Here is a 20,358-nt window from a genome sequence, read left to right as displayed (position 1 = left end):
TTTTCTGTCTTATTATGTGTCTCTTTCCTAATGGTTCCAAACATTCTACTAGTTTTCTTTTCTTTTTCTTTTTTTTAACTGCAACAGCACAATGAGAAGATGTTTTCAGAGAATTATCCATGGTGATTCTAGCATCTCTTCCTTGAATGCTAATATCTAATTTGGATTCTATCATTTTGTATGTATAGTTGGGATTATTTTTCCAACGTGAAAGTAGTGTTATTACTGTGTCAAAGAATTATGAATGTCCAAAAATTAAAAATAAGTATTAGAACTATCAATATCCCTCACTTTGTAAAATTAACAGTCTTCCTTGCCTGTCGTCAAGTCAAAGAAACTAAAGTATTTACTTTCAAGACCAGATGATTTTGTCCATTGATCCAAACTAATTTTTCTCTGATCCTCTGGAGCAGCAGAAAGATAAGTAATAAAAGCAGCAGCCAATTGAGCTCTTTTAGGCAGAGTAGTTAGTTCATCTGTGATCTCTGAAACCTTAAAAAAAAGGACATGGAATGTACAGATATATTACACAAAAAGCTCCATCAAAAGAACATCAAATTGAAAAGTCAAGTATTCAAAAGTTAGGAAATGATACAATTATAGCCGCCCGTATACATGAACTTGAGATCATCAGGCTCCTGGGCCATCAACACTTTCTTGCCACTGCAAGCTCAAGCCAGGTTTTCACCAGGGTATCCTGTGACGCTAGACAGTGTAGAATGTATCACCCAGCAGCAACTGAGTAATGGCCACACTGCAATTCACTGATTGTCCCAAGCAGGTATAAATACCAAGAAGCTATCACAAGGACCAGTCTGAACAACCGTGCAGACTGCCTGCTTTCTTCTGCTCCAGGAATTGCCTTGCTGTGAATCCTAGACCCAGGTTCCAGATATTGGTTTGTCCCTCTTTATTCTTGACCATAGCTTGGTAACTGACCCTGTCTTCCTCAACTCTGAACACTGTTAACTAAGACATGCACACAGGCCCACACATATGATTTGACATATGTCTATTAAAATACATGATTTACAATTCAGTCTTTATTTACATGATTGCATACTATTTTTTTTACCCCTAGGTCCCATTCCAAGTTCCTTGCCCTGAAAGTCTCAGTCTCCAACTAACATGACTTCCAGGCACAGTGTTTTCATCTATACTGTGGGGTTTTTCTGGGATCCCGGAAAAACCCCGCTGCATCCAGGGAGGTTTTTTCTTGTGGAAGTGCAAATGTGCTCTTTCAGAATCCCTGTCTTCCTCATTCCATGAGAAAGAAGGGATCTTCCAAAAGAGGGGGATTTTCTGAAATTTGGCCCAGTATAAACTCCCTTCCAGACCCTGCTCTCCTCATCCTGTCCTGCATCCCCATCTCATTTGCTGGCAGACCTGTCCTGAACATTGAACCTCTCATTTTTGTTCCCACCTCTGCCTAAGAGGGTCCACAAAATCCACTAACTCTGGAACCCCAGAAAAATAAATATGGACAATGGGAAACCCTGAACCTCAGTCTTCCCTGTCCCTTACCCTCACTCCGTGGGGGCTGAAGCGCCAGAAGAGTGAGGTGTTTCAGTTAGGTGGCACATCAGTGAGGGTTGGCAGTTTATGGAGGAGATTTTTGCTTCTCACTTCTGTGGTCCCCAACTGATTTTTCTGTGGGTCAGTGACCGCCAACCTCAAAAAGGTTCCCTATCCCTGCCATAAATAAAGAAAACACTGAAATCTTTTGTTTTGGATGTAATATTTTACTTTAATTTAAAATGAAGTTTGATAAACTAACATGAGAAAGTTAAAATGCTTACTCTGTTTAATCATTTAAATTAAACCATTCCCCCAGCTGCAGCTCTAGCAAAATGGCTCGGGTTTAATTATGTAATTAAAAGTGAGTTTCCAATAGCAACTGGTAGTGTGCAGAAAGATTTGCATCGAGCCAGGTGGTCCACCTGAGATCCTCCCTGCTCCTAGAAGAGCAGCACAGACCAAGGCAGGAGGGTTAAATCTTGGGACACCACTTCGGAAAGGTTGCTGACCCCTGATCAAGCACACTAAGTTGCATCATTTGGAACATCTTCTGTGGTAGGAAAGCCCTGGCCATCGTACAGTCCAGGGCTGCTTCAATGAATTCTGGGGAGTATATGAAAACTAGAGAAGCCTCTTACTAGTCAGTCATCCAGGTAAAGAAATACACAGATCCCTGACTTTCCCTCTGAACAACATGAACATTTCCTGTACAGCCCCCACAAAAAGGGCAGAACAAACCTCCTGGATTAGCATGCTTTCATGAGAGAGTCCCTAAAGAGTGGTAGTGAAGAGAAGTGGGAAAAGAAATAAAAGGAAGGGTATATCTAAGCTCCACTGTGCTTAAGGCTCTGATCTGGGTCCAAGCACTTATGAAGTGGATAGTTAGTTGGCAGTAATAGTGAGAAAGATAAGCAGCACTTTAAAGACTAGCAAGATAGTGAATAAATATTTAGAAGATAAAATAAAAAAGAACAAGTTAAAAATCACCTAGAAAAGTTAGATGCGTGCAAGTCACCAGGGCTTGATGAAATGCATCCTAGAATATTCAAGGAGCTGATAGAGGAGGTATCTGAGCCTCTAGCTATCATCTTTGGAAAATCAAGGGAGACAGGAGAGATTCCAGAAGACTGGAAAAGGGCAAATATAGTGCCCATTTATAAAAAGGGAAATAAGAACAACCCAGGAAACTACAGACCAGTTAGTTTAACTTCTGTGCCTGGGAAGATAATGTAGCAAGTAATTAAGGAAATCATCTTTAAACACTTGGAAGGTGGCAAGATGATAAGGAACAGCCAGCATGGATTTGTAAAGAACAAAACATGTCAAACCAATCTGATAGCTTTCTTTGATAGGATAAGGAGGCTAGCGGATAAGGGAGAAGCGGTGGATGTGGTATACCTAGACTTTAGTAAGGCGTTTGATATGGTCTTGCATGATATTCTTATCAATAAACTAGGCAAATACAACTTAGATGGGGCTACTATAAGGTGGCTGCATTACTGGCTGGAGAACTGTACTCGGAGAGTAGTTATTAATGGTTCACAATCCTGTTGAAAAGGTATAACAAGTGGAGTTCCACAGGGGTGTTTTGGGACTGGCTCTGTTCAATATCTTAATCAACAATTTAGATATTGGCATAGAAAGTATGCTTATTAAGTTTGCAGATGATCCCAAGCTGGGAGGAGTTGCGACTAATCTGCAGGATAGGGTCATAATTCAACATGATCTGGACAAATTGGAGAAATGGTCTGAGGTAAACAAGATGAAGTTTAATAAAGACAAATGCCAAGTGCTCCACTTAGGAAGGAACAATCAGTTTCACACATACAGAATGGGAAGTGACTGTCTAGAAAGGAGAACGGCAGAAAGGGATCTAGGGGTTATAGTAGACCACAAGCTGAGTATGAGTCAGCATTGTGATGCTGTTGCAAAAAAAGCAAACATGACTCTGGGATGCATCAACAGGTGTGTTGTGATCAAGACACGAGAAATCATTCTTCCGCTCTACTCTGCGCTGGTTAGGCCTCAGTTGGAGTACTATGTCCAGTTCTGGACACCGCATTTCAAGAAGGATGTGGAGAAATTGGAGAGGGTCCAGAGAAGAGCAACAAGAATGATTAAAGGTCTAGAGAACATGACCTATGAGGGAAGGCTGAAGGAATTGGGTTTGTTTAGTTTAGAAAAGAGAAGACTGAGGGAGAACATGATAGCCCTTTTCAGATATCTAAAAGGGTGTCATAAGGAGGAGGGAGAAAACTTGTTCATCTTGGCCTCTGAGGATAGAAGAAGAAGCAATGGGCTTAAACTGCAGTAAGGGAGGTTTAGGTTGGACATTAGGAAAAAGTTCCTAACTGTCAGGGTAGTGAAACACTGGAATAAATTTCCCAAGGAGGTTGTGGAATTTGGTCCTGACATGAGGGCAGGGGTCTGGACTCAATGACCTCTCGAGTTCCCTTCCAGTCCTAGTATTTTATGATTCTGTGATATCTTGTGAATGCAAGGAAACTACAATACTAACTTCAAAGCAAGGGTCATTGTGTTCAACAATGGGAATTCATAGGCTCAGTCTGTATTTCCCACTCATAAAAGCTACATGAGTAGAGACATTGGTTGGCTTGATTTTTGGAAAAGCTATAAAGCAGATTTTAAGGAATGATGCTGTATCTTCGAGTAGTCCACTCATGGTGACTTCGTAGCAGTGCTCTCGCTGCGTTCCCAGAGTTCTGGTTTATCATTGACTGAAAGCACTGCTGAAGACACTGAATATTCAGGTATCCATCTACGCACTATTGCGTAGTGGTTCATAAAAGTAAAACTGGAAGACCATGTGGCCACTGCAGATTTCCGGCAGAGACACTCCTCTGGCAAAAGCAGTGGAAGTTGCTACTGCTCTAGTTGAATGCGCTCTAGGTAGAGTATGAAGGGGCTTGTTGCACATCGTATGGCACATGGTAATATAGGAAACTATGCTGTTAGATTGACATTGGGAAGACAATGAATTGCCCTTGGAGCGTTCTGCTATGGACACTATTAAACGATTAGTCTTATGCCAGGTTTGTGTTCTGTCTATATAGAATGCCAATGCTCGACGTACATCCAGGGTATGAAGTAGGGAGTCCCAATTTGAAGTATGAGGCTTAGGATAAAAAAAAAAACCAGGCAAAACGACTGGTTCATTACCATGAAATTGCATAGCGACCTTACGGATAAAGGCTGGGTGAGTACGTAGCGTAACTGAGTCCTTGGTGAAAACTGTGAAAGGAGGCATTGCCATTAACACTGCCAGTTCACTGATCCTGCGGGCAGATGTAATGGCCAACAAGAACACTACCTTGGTATTGAGCATTGATAGTGAAGTGGTGGCTAGAGGCTCAAAAAGGCGGGTACATTAATGCATCAAGTACCAGATCCAAGTTCCAAGCAGGGGAATGGGTCTTCGCGGAGGTTTAAGATTAGCTATCCCCTTAAGCAGCCTTTTTGTCATGGGGTGAGTAAACACTGAATGACCTTTTATGGTGGTACGGAAGGCGGTAATTGCAGAGAGGTGAACCCGTAGTGTGGACATCGAAAGACTGGCCTGGTGCAAAGACAGGATATAATCAAGAATCCTATGCATTGGTGCCGAATGCAGTTGAATGTCAATTCTGCCACACCAATTACAAATCTCTTCCATTTTGCCAAATAGGAGTTCCTTGTGGTTTGCCTCCTGCTGTTCAACAATACAGTCTTTACCGCTTCCGAGCAGAGTTGCTTGTCTACCCTGAACCATTTATGAGTCACGCTGTCAGGTGAAGGTTCTCTGGTCTGGGGTGAAGCAACAATCCCTGATTCTGGGAAAGGAGGTCTGGAAGGAAAGGTAAGGGGTGTGGTAGTAATCGGGACATTCTGTGGAGGAACGGGTATCACGGCTGTCTCGCCCAGGCTGGTGCTAGAAGTATGACACGGGCTGAATCTTCCCTGATTTTCTGAATTACTCTTGGGATAAGTACCATTGGTGGGAATGCATAGTGTAGAGGTGCCGTCCAACGGACTAGTAATATATCACCCAGAGAGTCCTTGCCCATGCCCCCTCTAGAGCAATAAAGGTGACATTTTTTGTTTTTGTAGGTCGTGAAGAGGTCTATTGGTGGTATCCCCCAGGATCGGAAGATGTCTTCCAAGACGTCAGGATGAATCTCCCACTCATGGTCCTGAGGAAAAATTCTGCTCAGAGCATCTGCCGCGACATTGCTCGTACCCGGTAAGTATGATGTTACCAGAGTGGCATGGTTCCTTATACACCAGTTCCATAGGCTGACTACTTGTGCACATAGTCAGCGTGATCGTGCTCTTCCCTGTCAATTGATATAATACATAGCTGCGATGTTGTCCTTAAATACTCGGACGGTTGTACCAGCTATAAGTGAATGGAAATGTTTGCAGGCAAGAAATACGGCCTTCAGCTCAGGAGGTTGATATGTGAAAGGGCCTCCGGTGCGGACCATCTACCCTGCATGAACAGACCCTTGATGTGCGCTCCCCACCCCAAGAGAGAGGCATCCGTAGTCAACTGGATCGAAGGTTGTTCACATTTGAATGGAACTCCCGCTAGCAGATTTCCCGGGCGCAACCACCAACCCAGAGATCTGCGAACTAGAGGAGTAGGAGTTACTACTTTGTGCACGGAATGCATTACCGGAATGTACACAATGCTGTAGACAATGGAAATGAAGTCTGGCATGTTGAACCACAAAGGTGGTAGCAGCCATATGGCCCATAAAGCGGAGACAGGTAAGTACTGTGACCGTAGGCGCCTGGATGACTACTGTGGCCAGATCGTGTAAAAGTTGAAAGCACTCCTGAGTTAAGTATGCATGGGCTGTGATGGAATCAAGGCATGCGCCTATGAAATGTATAGCCTGCGTGGGATCCGGCAAAGACTTCTTCTCGTTGATTATGAGACCAAGCCAGAGAAATGTCTGCCTGACCAGTGTCACCATGTGTTGGACTTCTTGACTGGACCTGCCCTTTATGAGGCAGTCATCCAAATACGGAAATATGATTACATCTCTGCGCTGCAAGTGAGCTGCTACTACCGTCAGGGTTTTTGAAAACACCCTGGAGGCAGATGCAAGTCCAAACGGTAGTACTCAGTACTGGAAATGATCGTTGCCAATAGTGAAATGGAGAAAACGCCTGTGGGCTGGATGCATGGCTATGTGAAAATAGACGAAAATAGGTGAAAATTGCAGATCGAGGGCCGCAAACCAATCGTCCTTCTCTAGTGACGGTAATATCTTGGAAAGGGTCACCATCTTGAACCTTTGACGGCGAAGGTATTTGTTCAGTTTCCTGAGGTTGAGGATCAGCCTCCATCCTCCGGTCTTCTCTGTGAGAAAATACCTCGAATATAAGCCCCTTTCTCTGAATTGGGAGGGTACGGGCTCTATGGCTCCTCTGGAGAGCAAACGTTGTGCCTCTTCTTTTAAGCGGCTCTCGTGAAAGGGGTCCCTGAAAAGGGACGGGGTTGGAGGATTTCTGGGTGGTATGGTAGTGAAGGGGATGGTGAGCCCAGAAACTATCATTTGTAATACCCAACGGTCTGATGTGCTGTCCATTGGTCTCAAAAAGGTTGAAGTCGATGGTGAAAAAGAGGAATGCTGTGCTGTGGTTGGTATTCTGGCACAGTAGGAAATCATTGCAAGCCCTCGATCGAACCATCAAACTTGCTGCTTGGGATTTTGTTGGTTGTTTGAGCGAAATGGTTGAGATCGTTTGCATTGAGAGCACTGTCTTTGGCGTGATTGATCTATGACTCGCTGTTGGTGTTGTTGCCTTTGATAAGGGTAATTGTACCTCTTCTGGTACGGGTAATACTTCTTGTGCCTAAATGGGGAGTACACATTCCCAAGGTATGGAGCGTAGACCTGGAATCTTTTCCGGAATGAAGGATCTCATCCGTCTTTTCTGCGAATAATTTGTTTTTATCAAAAGGGAGATCCTCAACTTTTGCGTGGAGCTCCTTTGGGACTGCCGCGGAAGCCAACCAAGAGGAGCGCCTCATTGTTATTGCAGTTGCCGTGGTTCGGGCTGCTGTATCAGCTGCATCCAAGGAGATCTACAGACAAACCCTGGATGCTGTAAAACCCTCCTGTACCAGGGATTTTAAGAAGGAGCGTTTGCTCCTTGGGAGGTATTGGAGAAGCTGAGATATTTTCTCATAATTATCAAAATTATGATTCAACAATGGTGCAGCATAATTAGAGATATGCAAGAGAATGGTTGCTGAGGAGTAAACCTTTCTGCCAAATGTGTTCAACTTTTTGGTATCCGGCGTAGTCTTATACTGTGGTGCCTTGACCCGTTGCTGTGCCCCGTCCACCACTAGGGAATTTGGCTGCGGATGATTGAAGAGAAATTCTAAGTTCTTGGATAGAACAAAATATCATCTATCGGCTCTCTGGCAAGTTGGGGCCACCGTAGCTGGTGTCTGCCAAATAGCGTCAGCTGCCTCCATCATGGCCTCATCGATAGGGATGGCGAGCTTTGTATTCTGCCTGGGGTGCAAGTTTTTCAGCAGCCGGTGTTGCTTCGTTTGAGACTGCGCTATCTGTATTTCTTGGGATTGAGCCACCCGCTTGAATAGATCCTGAAACTACTTAAAATCGTCCTGTGGGGACGAGTCTGGTGGAAAGACCGCAGCACGTGACGATGAAGGTGAACCATCAGGAACCGGGTCTTCAGATCGATGATCGTCCCGCTCAGATAACTGACCATCCTCTAGGCCTGAGTGGTGCGATGTGGCCTTCCGGCTGCATGGGGGAGAAGCCAAGTAACTGTCACAGTGGTGATGTGACGGAGAATGTCTCATTGACGGCGGATTATAATGCGAGGAGCATTGGAAGTCATAATGATGGGAGCGAGAACGTGCTGAGCACGAAGAAGAGTGATGGTATTCAAAATAACGATTTGATGGATGAGGAGATGAGCACCTATATGATCTATTGCTACTATGCTGTCTCTCGTGCCTGCTATGCGGAACATAGTAATAAGGACGTTCATATGGTGGAGAATAGGATGGACCTCTATAGTAACTCCTCTAATGGGGATGCCCATAAGGGGACTGTTGTCTGTAATAAGTATGGTGCCTGGGGCTGTGTTGTCGGTAACCATGATGGTTTGGTGAGCCATACTCGGTTGGAGGAGAGGAGCCATGCAAAAATTTTGGGGAAGGAGAGAAGTGCGAGTCCTGTCCCCGTATTGTTAATGGTACCTCTGATTGGGGGTACCTCTGTAATTCCAGCTCCTGCTCCGGCGCTGGTACGGTGATCAGCTGTTGCTGCGGTGCCGCATCTACTGGTGCCGAGGCTGTTTGCAGCTCATAAGCCCCACGCGACACCTGCATTAGTGGCTGGAGAGGTGATGGTGCTGGATGGGTTTTTCCTGGTGCCAGCGGCAAAGCTGTGGGTATGTGCTGGTCAGCAGCTGTCCGTTGGGGTGAATAGAGCGGTGCCAGTGAATTCTGAGCATGTACACCGCTTACCCGCACCGCAGCTGATTTCGGTGCCGGCAACTCTGCTCCCTGAGCAGCCTTGTGAAGTGGCACCGCTGACCGCGCGGCTTTTTCCTGCACCTTTGAAGAAGAGCGGTGCGGTGCCGGCGTCTTCTTAGTAGCGCTTGCCGGCACTGAGGCTGCTGCCGAAAGCGCTCCCTCTGGCACTGCAGCCCTACTCCTGTTCACCCCTGATCCTGATGAGGAGGATCGAGGGGCAAGGGCAGATGGATCACAGTCACCTACCACCAATATATCGAGTGGTAGGGATCTGGCTGGGGAGATTCTTTGCCTCTTCTTCCTCAGATCCGGGGAAGAGATCCTCCGTTTAGGGGTTTTCCCCCTTTGTTCAACATTTTCTGGCCTGGGGTCCAGCGCTTTATCAAGTAGAAACATCTTCAGCCTCATCTCTCTCTCTCGCCGAGTTCGGGCTGTCATTTTCGCACAGTGCCCGCACTTGTGGGGAGTGTGGCTTTTCCCCCAGGCAATGCACACAAAGCGAATGCCTGTCTGAGAGAGGCATTGGCTTACTACAATGGCCACATTTCTTGAAGCGTGGAGACCCAGGCATGATTGTTAATCAGTTTCTTCCCGAGACAAGGTTGTTGTTTTTTTTTCTTCAGCTGATCCGCGGCTGTTAACAGCGGGAAGCCGCTGTAAGCCGCGGTTTAAATAAAGAGGTTTCCTTCTTTTTTTTTTTTAATTTAGTAAACAAGATGATCGAACAATAAAGATAATCTAACTATATACAATTAACTATTTAACTACAGATTCCCAGAGGGAAGGAGAACTGCTGTGAGGAGAAGATCAGAGCTCCATCTGCGTTCAGGGACGGTTAGGAGGAACTGACAGGGAAGCCGGGTGCGCGCGAAGATCAAAGAGTGCAAACGTCGCGAGCTGTATCCTGTGCACGCGCACCCGGCTGAAAACAGCTATAGAAAGCATCCGAGCTGCGGTGTGGGACGAGCCCGACACCATGAGTGGAGCACTCAGAGAGACTACTCGAAGAGGAATACATTTTATTATCTGCCAAGAAAATCTAAATAATGGAATAAGAGAAAGTTTCAGGAAGAATTTTAAAATAAAGCATTACAGTAGTGACAAAAGCTTTTAAATATAATGGCATAAATATTTAGAAGATGCAATAGTGTGCAACATAATTTATATTCCATAAACACATTGTACAATAAAACCATTGCCTTCAAAAAGAGAATATAAAGTATTAAAGTCAAGATTTTTATATAGTGATATCTATTTTATGAAAGTTTCTGAAACAAACCTGTGTATTCCATCTCTGGTGCTCTCTATCAAGCTGATTAATCAGCACCTCTGCAGCTTTGAGTGTTTCTTGTGCTTTAGCTACTTCTGCTTCAAGTTTAGCTGCTTCAGTAGTTCTACTCTGAAACCTGTACAAAATTATACTTTTAAATTTCTGTGAAGAACCAATTGGTATACTTTTTTTAAAGTACAACTTAAAGGCTCTATTAAAAATTATTTACATTCCAAAATCATTAATTGCCCAAATTCTACTCTAAACACCCAGCCAAACAACTAAACTGGATCACTGCCCAAACAAAAGGGAAAGAATCCTCCACCTTGAACTACAGAGCTTATATTCTCCTTGCAACCTTACTCCATAATGTTTGATCCAGGCAGCAGTAGATACACTGGCCCCACCTTACCTCCCATATGTGCCAGCAGACAAGCAACACCCACAAAATTGGACTCTACATTTCACAGAAAAAAATTCCCAGAAACCTGGGGAATTTCCCTAAGGTGGAAATGCCAGTTCTCTGAACTATTGCACATATTGGTAATATCATTAAACATAACAGGAGGAAAGGTAAAATACTGAAGTCAAGTCTTGGCAGGTAACAGGCTTCTCTAATCTCCTTAAAACTTGTAAGAAATGCTAGAGACACTGAATAATTATTTTAGCTATATCAAATTTCCTAATGAAGGGACTATCTTCATAAAAGCCCTTAAATCAGTCTATCACACTCACATCCACAAGGTGAGATATTTCATTTTGAAACAGATTGTGTTTTATAGATTCATTGGAGCTGCATGACTGAATGATGAACTGATGGGGTGGACACTGCAGCTAAAGGGACCATCACTGGCTCACTCTGTGCCCCATTTAATTGTGGTCTATGAAAACCATTCCTCCCCTAAATTTAACTGTGGGCAGAGGACTAAGAGATCTTTGTTGTAAATTAGATTTTAGCGGGCTAAAGTCCCTCCGGACTCCGCCCCCCCAATCCCGATCTCAATACCACAGTTTCCCTTTGCAGAATCTGCTGTCTCTTCACTGGTACCTCTGTGAGAAGTACCAGTGAAAGAGGTTAAATGAGTTCACCTGTCTGACAGCTGATCTATATTCTTTCCTGAGGGCTCTCACTGGAAAAGAGAGGCATTGTCAGCCACCACTTTGTCCAGCTTCTCTCCAAAAAAGGACGGAGCCTATAAATTAGCTGACTAGAATCTGCTTAGAGTCAGTAACCACTTCCAGAGATAGGGCCACCTTACTGCAGCCATTGGGTCATCAGCTACAAACACTGTTGCTAGAGAGAGTTTCTTTAAAGTGAAGCCAAACTCAGGTGATCTCTTCATGTAAGGGCTCTGAGATCTTCTAATCAGGAGAGATGCTCCTGTAAAGCAGTTAAGTGCAACGGATGCTTGGAAGGTAGCAGTGCTTTTTTTGCTACCTTTTTGAGGGTGGCATCAACCTTTTTATCCTTAGGGCTGAACACTGCTTCTGAAGGAATAATCATATGCATGGCAAGGAAAGCTACTATGGTATTAACCTTCATTATCTTAGTAAGAGCCCTTTGATTCTTGAATGTTAGGGTATGTCTATGCAACAAAGTTAATCTGAAAGAACAGCCATTATTTCAAATTAACTTTACTATGGTCTACCCAGCCAAACCACTATTTCGAAATAAATTCGAAATAGTGGAGCACTTATTTCAAATTTGGTAAACCTCATTCTACGAGGAATAACACCAAATTCGAAATAGCTAATTTGAAATAAGTGCTATGTAGACACTTATTTCGAAATAGGGGGCCTCCAGCCTTCCCAGGGTGCCCTGGTGGCCACTCCAGCCTCAAACAAGAACACTCCTCTTCCTCCCCTCCCTCCCCGGAGCCCTTAAAGGGGTTGACTCTGGCCACAGTGCCTATGCCAGCTCCAAGCCTGTCGGCCCAGAGCCAGCAGTCACTGCCCCAACCCAGGGGACCCAAAACATGAGCCAGCTAGCCACTGGCAGCCAGACCTCCGCCACTCCCCAAGAGCAGTCTGTCAGCTCCCAGGAGCCGGCCAGGGCTTAGAGAAGGCGGGCGCCTTCCTGGTCCAGGGTGGAGATCAGGGTGGACCTTACTTAGGTTTGAAGGGGATGCCCCCAAGGTCCATGATCTCCGTACTAGATGGATGAACGTGGCCATCTATGGCAGGATAGCTGCCAGCCTGGCCACCAAAGGCCACATGCAACCCAGGAGCAGGTTTGCATGAAAATCAAGATGGTCCAACAAGACCTCCAACTCTGAGCCCTGAGCTTCCCTTCCCCCTTCTTCCCCTTGCTTGCCCCTTCCACCTCCCTCCTCCCAGGTTTCCCCTTCTCCTCTCCCAGCCTTCTTCCACCCCTCTCACACCTCCTTTCTCCAGTCTCACCAGTTTCATCCCTGCCCCCCCCCCCCCCATTTTGTTAAATAAAGAGTTTGTGTTCATGAAAATACGTGTATTTTATTTGACATCAGGAAGGGGGGCTGGGAGGGTAAGTGGAACGATGTGGGTGAGGAATGAAGCACAAGCCCCAAGTGGGGCAGACCACAGAGGTTCTTAGTGCTCCTCAGGGTGGAAGCTCTCCCGCAGGATCTCTTGGATACTGACAGTCCCACGATGGACCTCCTGGATGGCAGCCTGGAAAAAGTGCAGCCAGGCTCACTTCAATGGGTTCATGAGAAGCACCAGAGTGCCCAGGGGCAGCTCTAGCTCCATGTTGCAGAGTGCTGTGGTGTCCTGAGTGAAGGCAACCAAGGCACGCAGAGACACAAACGCTTTGCTGTCCCTCATCGAGGTAGGCAAGCAAGCAGGGAAAGCTAAGAAATGGCTGCCCGGGGTGGAGGTCCATTTAAGCACAAGCCTCAGATAGCCGCCACACAAATAAACTCCTGACCTGATTCCCTGCTGGACCTGATTCCAGCTGGCCTTCAATGCAATTCAGTGTCCTCTCAGTTTGGACGTGCTATTTCAAAATAGTAAAAAGCTATTTCGAAATGCATTTTGTGTGTAGATGTTTTATTTCGAAATAAGCTATTTCAAAATAACTATTTCAAAATAAGATATTTTGAAATAACACTGTAGTGTAGACATACCCTTACGGAACCAGAGGTTGCTCTTATTAATATGCTTACATGACTGAATGATGAACTGATGGGTGGTTTTTTCCATTAATAAATTTGAGGGGAAACATTTACTTGTGGATTACTCATTGGGGCTGCTAAGATTTCAGAGGCAGACAGCTCACATTCTTGAGTGGAGTTAGAAGATTTCTGGGGGATGAGAGGAAGTTTTTTCTTTCCATTTTTAGCCATTCCAGATTGTTTTAGTATAATAGCTTCCTTTGGGCATGTCTAGACTGCGGCGCTATTTTGGGATACTGGAAATATCCCAAAATAGCAATGCCACAGGGATTTGTAGCTGTCACACAGCTGTTATTAGTACCATTACAGACAGCTGCTATTACAGGGTCCCTGAGCAGAGGGCTGGCCCAGGTTCCTCTCCACCTCCGCTCCCCATTTCAGGACTAGGAAAAGACTAGCTTTATTACAAGAATTTGTCCTACCTGTACCACTTGGAGAGCCACAGAGACTATGAAGTCTGGCCAATGATGAGAGCAGTTCAACAAATAGCAAGCCAATGTATAAATTGAGGGTTGCTATGAGCCTCTGAGGCAAGTAATCTGCCTGAAAGCGCAACACCCAATAAGATTAAGGAGGAGCTTTGTTACAGTCCATCCTGAACTGAGTGTCTACCTATCAATGTTACAGCTCTGCAGTTTGAACCCAAGTCAACTGACATGTGCCAATCACAGCTATTTATGTTAGTGTGGACATACTCTCTATGTGAAGCAGCCTTCTCAGGATCAACATATGTAGAGTTGTGCCCAGCATGCAGCCAGCCTTCTTTCCCTAACTCCATTAGGTACGGGGTCTGCAGGTCACACAGTTCTCTCCCAGATGTAATGGGACCGCTGGGAGAGGACTATGAGACAGACCACTCTGAAGGGCTCTGGGCCCTAAGGAAGGCAAGTCACAAAAGTTAAAATAGAAGGAGGAAGGGCAAAAATAAAGGAAATTGCCACTGTCTGCTACTTCAGAGGGAGAGAAAACTTTCAGCAAGCAGGTGCAGAGGGGGCTTGACCATACTATGCTGCTACAAAATACTGATCTGCCTCCTTGAGCTGCAGGGAGAGGAGGCAAGTTTATGTTCAGAATCATAGCAGACAGTGGGCTACAGAAAACAGAGCAATGGATTAAAACCAAATGAAGAAAAACTAATTGTCCTTTTTTATAAAGAGGATGAGGAACAGCTTCTATCTGAACTTTTCTTAAGATTCAGGAAAACATCTCTAGATGTTTCAAGAACATGGGCAAATCAATCTAACTGAATTTTTGCTGTGAAGCTTTTTCTGTTGAAGTAGCATTAAAACATTAAACTCAATCTACAAAATTATAATGAAAACCATTCAAAAGACATGTAAGGAAAGCCCACATACTTATCTTTTAGTTCTGACACTTTTTGGCCAACAGAGTTAAGCAGATCTTCTAATTTCCGTTTTCTGTCTTCAGTTTTCTTTAGGTTACTAAAAAATAATTTACTACTTTATTATTGGTGTAGATTCATATTCATACCAACCAAAAATCAAAATAAAAAATATTTTAAAAAATAATAGATGAGACAGAATTTAGGACCTTGGCACTCAAAGACCAGACCTTCCTTGATTTCTGTGACCAGCATATATCAAAGACATTCTCAGCTTTCACTTAAAAATGTTCCTAGCACTTTTTATTATAAAAATCATCTTGAAAATGTAAACAAAACACTAATATTGAACATATATCACTGTGATTCTCTGTAAAACAAACAAAAAAAGACAATCAAGACTTTTGGGTCTTTGGAAAACCATAACCACAGGTTCTTCAATTTATGGCCATCCTAAAACTCCACTGTTGTTGAGACTCAGTAGCCACAATTGTGCTAAAACTACCCTAAGATCTCTCCTAACCAACTGGCTGCAGAGAAACACTGCACCTCTCACAAAGTAGCAGGAGTTTCACAGAGATCACATAATAGGCCAGGGGTGGGAAATATTTTTTTGCCAGAGGCCACTTCAGAAATGTATGAAGTGGCCCCACGCTGCACTACAAGGGGTGGGGCCTCAAGCAGAAGAGGTGGGGCCAGGATACTTCCCTACCCACAGACCATGATAGATCTAGGGGTAGTGGAGCGTGTGAAGTCTTTGCTCCCCCAGAAGTTCCCCCTAGATGCCCATGCCCCTGGCAGCGGGAGAAGACTTCACCCACTCCCCTTTCTGCCCTCAGGCCAATCAGGGGCAGGAGAGCGCGCGAAGTCTCCTCCTGCCTTGCCAGGAGCACGGGTCGCTTCTAAGTGTAACGTGCTCCTTGCAGGGTAGGGGCAAGGTGAAGGAAACTTGGTGTGCTCCTCCAACCCTCAGGCCAATCAGGGTTTGGGGACAGGGTGTGCACAAAGTCTCCTCCCCCTGTCAGGAGCACAAGACACTTCCAAGCGCTGAGCACTCCTTTCAGTGTGGGGAAGAGGAAACTTTTCCTCCTGTGCTTCCAGGTTCTGATTAATCTGGGGGCAGGAGAGTGCGGGAAGTCTCCTCCCGCCCTGCCAGGAGTACATGGTGCTTAGGAGTGCCATGCAGTCCTTGCAGGGCAGAGAAAACTTCATACACTCCCCGTCCTCGTTTCCAGGCCCTAATTGGCCTGAGGATGAGGGAGTGTCAGGGCCTCCGCGAGCCGGATCAACCCTCTTGGCAGGCCAGATCCAGCCCGCAGAAGTCCTTTTGCCCACCCCTATAAAAGGCCATATTGTGTTTAGGTTCCTAAATCCAATAATGATTATGAATCAGTATATGACAATTGCATCATTTCATAGTATCACGGAATTTAAGGCCAGAAGGGAGTAGATCATCTAATCTGACCTCTTGTATATACAGGTCATTAAATTTCAGTCAGCCATCCTTATATTGAACCCAGTAACATATATATGGCTAAAGCCCATCTTCTAGAAAACACATCTCAATCAAGAGATGGAGAATAACTTCCCTTGGTGTTTTATGCCAATGATTGGTCTTCTTCTTCTTAAACCCTTGTATGCTGAGTAGATTAATCTAACTCACTGTTAAAATATGTGCCTAATTTCTCATTTGAATTTGTCTAGCTTCATCTCCAAGCCATTGGTTCTTTCTATGCCTTTCTCCACTTGATTTAAAAGTCCATTAGTACATGATATTTTTTCCCTGTGAAGGCACTTGTAAACTGTAATCAACTCATTCTCAATCTAAACAGATTGAGTTCTTTAAGTGCCTCACAATAAGACCATCCCTTGACTTAGTTTTGTGGCTCTTTTCTACACCTTTCGAATTTGTTTACATCATTTTAAAAATATTGACACCAGAACTATATGCAGTATTCCAATATCAGTTTGACCAATGCCATAGTCAGAAGTAAAATCACTTTCTGACTCACTACTCCCCTTTTTATACATCCAAGGTTTGCAGGAGCCCTTTCTGACACAGCATCACACTGGGGCTGTGTCTAGATTGCACCCCTTTTCCGTAAAAGGGATGCAAATTAGACACAGCGCAATTGCAAATGAAGCAGGGATTTAAATCTTCCCCGCTTCATTTGCATAAACATGGCTGCCGCTTTCTTCCGACTCGGGGCTTTGCAGGCAAAAAGCGCCAGTCTAGACGGGGATCTGTCGGAAAATAAAGCCTTTTCTGAAAGATCCCTTATTCCTCTTAAAATAAGGAATAAGGGATCTTTTGGAAAAGGCTTTATTTTCTGAAAGATCCCCATCTAGACTGGTGCTTTTTGCCGGCAAAGCCCTGAGCTGGAAAAAAGCGGCAGCCATGTTTATGCAAATGAAGCGGGGAAGATTTAAATTCCCGCTTCATTTGCAATTGCGCTGTGTCTAATTTGCATCCCTTTTACGGAAAAGGGGTGCAATCTAGACACAGCCATGTTGTTTGAATGGCCTCAGCTTACCAAGTTATCTAGAACTGCAGAGGGGTAGCCGAGTTAGTCTGTCTATATGCCTTTTTCTGTCATCATTCTGCCAATCTTTGTCTTCCACAAATTTTATAAGCAGTGATTTTATATTTATTTCTAGATCATTGATGAAAATGTTGAATAACATTGGGCATCGTACCAATTCCTACAGAACCTCTTTACAAACATTCCCATAATATGTTTTCCATTAAAATTACGTTTTGAGCTATACTAGCTATCTACCTGTTAATGCATTTAACATAGGCGTTAGCAGAACTGGACACAATACTCCAGATGTGGCCTCACCTTAGTCGAATAAAGGGGAATAATGACATCTCTGGATCTGCTGGCAATGCTCCTCTTAATGGAACATAATATGCCATTAGCCTTCTTAGCTACAAGGGCACACTCTTGACTCATATCCAGACATATGTTGGGAAACTAACACAGCGGGGCACAGGCTATCCAATAAGTTCCAGACATATGTTGGGAAACTAACACAGCGGGGCACAGGCTATCCAATATGTTTCTGGACTGCATTGGAGACAACTTTCTGTTTCAGAAGGTTGAAAAAGCTACCAGAGGAGAAGCTGTTCTGGATTTGGTTTTAACAAATAGGGAGGAACTAGTTGAGAACTTGAAAGTGGAAGACAATATAGGGGACAGTGATCACGAAATAAGAGAGTTCATGCTCTTAAGGAAAGGTAGAAGAGAGACCAGCACAATTGAGGTAATGGATTTCAGGAAGGCAGATTTTGATAAGCTCAGAGAACTTGTAGGTAAGGTCCCATGGGAAGCAAGACTGAAGGGAAAAACAACTGAGGAGAGTTGGAAGTATTTCAAAGGGACGTTGCTAAGGGCCCAAAAGCAAACAATTCCGCTGTGTAGGAAAGATAGAAAATATTGCAAAAGACCAGCTTGGCTTAACAAGGAGATCTTGCATGATCTCAAAATAAAAAAGGAGTCGTATAAAAAATGGAAACTAGGACAAATAACAAAGGATGAATATAGGCAAGCAACACGGGAATGCAGGGGCAAGATTAGAAAGGCAAAGGCACAAAATGAGATCAAACTAGCTACAGGCATAAAGGGAAACAAGAAGACCTTTTATAAATACATTAAAAGCAAGAGGAAGACCAAGGACAGGGTAGGCCCACTGCTTAGTGAGTAGGGAGAAGCAGTAACAGGAAACTTGGAAATGGCAGAGATGCTCAATGACTTCTTTGTTTCGGTCTTCACCGAGAAGTCTGGAGGTGTGCCTAACATAGTGAATACAAGCAGAGAGAGGGTAAGTTTAGAAGATAGGATACACAAAGAACAAGTTAAAAATCACTTAGGAAAGTTAGATGTCAGCAAGTCACCAGGTCCTGATGAAATGCATCCCAAGGAGCTGATAGAGGAGGTATCTGAGCCTTTAACTATGATCTTTGAAAAATCATGGCAGACAGGGGAGATTCCAGAAGACTGGAAAAGGGCAAATATTGTGCCCATCTATAAAAAGGGGAATAAGAACAACCCAGGAAACTACAGACCGGTCAGTTTAACGTCTGTCCCAGGGAAGATAATGGAGCAGGTAATTAAGGAAATCATATGCAAACACTTGGAAGGTAATAAAGTGATAGGGAATAGCCAGCATGGGTTTGTGAAGAACAAGTCATGCCAAACTAATCTGATAGCTTTCTTTGATAGGATAACGAGCCTTGTGGATAAGGGAGAAGCAGTGGATGTTATATACCTAGACTTTAGTAAGGCATTTGATACGGTCTCGCATGATATTCTTATTGATAAACTAGGCAAATATAACTTAGGGCCACGATAAGGTGGGTGCATAATTGGCTGGATAACCGTAGTCAGAGAGTTGTTGTTAACGGTGCTAAATCCTGCTGGAAAGGGATAACAAGTGGAGTTCCTCAAGGGTGTGTTTTGGGACCCATACTGTTCAATATCTTCATCAATGATGTAGATATTGGGATAGAGAGTATGCTTATTAAGTTTGCAGATGATACCAAACTGGGTGGGGTTGCAATTTCTTTGGAGGATAGGGACATAATTCAAAATGACCTTAGCAAGTTAGAGAAATGGTCAGAGGTAAACAGGATGAGGTTTAATAAAGAGAAATGCAAAGTGCTCCACTTAAGAAGGAACAATCAGTTCCATACATACAAGATGGGAAGCGACTATCTAGGAAGGAGCATGGCGGAAAGGGATCTGGGGTCATAGTGGACCACAAGTTGAATATGAGTCAACAGTGTGATGCTGTTGCCAAAAAAGCAAATATGATTCTAGGTTGTATCAACAGGTGTGTTGCAAGCAAAACTCGTGAAGTCATTCTGCTGCTCTACTCTGCACTAGTTAGGCCTCAGCTGGAGTACTGTGTCCAGTTCTGGGCACCACATTTCAAGAAAGATGTGGAGAAATTGGAAAGGGTACAGAGAAGAGCGACAAGAATGATTAAAGGTTTAGAGAACATGACCTATGAAGCCAGGCTTCATGAACTGGGCTTGTTTAGTTTGGAAAAAAGAAGATTAAGGGGGGACATGATAGCCGTTTTCAAATATCTAAAAGGGTGTCACAAGGAAGAAAGAGAAAAATTGTTCCTCTTGGTTTCTGAGGACAGGACAAGGAGTAATGGGCTTAAAGTGCAGCAAGGAAAGTTTAGATTGGACATCAGGAAAAAATTCCTAACTGTCAGGGTGGTCAAATATTGGAATAAATTGCCAAGGGAGGTGGTGGAATCTCCCTCTCTGGAGGTATTTAAGAACAGGTTAGATAGACATCTGTCAGGGATGGTGTAGACGGAGCTTAGTCCTGCCTTGAGGGCGGGGGGCTGGACTCGATGACCTCTCGAGGTCCCTTTCAGTCCTATTATTCTATGATTCTATGATTCTCATCCACTGTAACCCCCAGGTCCTTTTCTGCAGAACTACTACTTAGCTGGTTGGTCCCCAGCCTGTAACAATGCTTGGGATTCTTCCATCCAAAGTGCAGGACTTTGCACTTGTCCTTGT

At 44.2% G+C, this 20,358-nt stretch overlaps 1 protein-coding gene across 2 annotated transcripts in view; it reads right to left on the bottom strand.

The window, feature by feature from the left end:
* DYNC2H1 (dynein cytoplasmic 2 heavy chain 1) overlaps nt 1–20,358 on the bottom strand; it is a 328,959-nt gene that overhangs the window by 156,075 nt on the left and 152,526 nt on the right. For both annotated transcript variants that reach the window (XM_089775660.1, XM_089775659.1), the window contains 3 exons: nt 14,827–14,913; nt 10,329–10,455; nt 351–492 (listed from right to left, as the gene is read on the bottom strand). In XM_089775660.1, the coding sequence (XP_089631786.1) occupies nt 351–492; nt 10,329–10,455; nt 14,827–14,913 (356 nt within the window). The remainder of the gene's footprint in view (nt 1–350; nt 493–10,328; nt 10,456–14,826; nt 14,914–20,358) is intronic.

This window comes from Pelodiscus sinensis, chromosome 1, assembly GCF_052426305.1.
Source record: "Pelodiscus sinensis isolate ZL-2025 chromosome 1, ASM5242630v1, whole genome shotgun sequence".
In the NCBI taxonomy this organism is placed as follows: domain Eukaryota; kingdom Metazoa; phylum Chordata; order Testudines; family Trionychidae; genus Pelodiscus; species Pelodiscus sinensis.
Note: the sequence above shows the minus strand (reverse complement) of the source record. Positions and strands in the feature narration are given on the sequence as shown.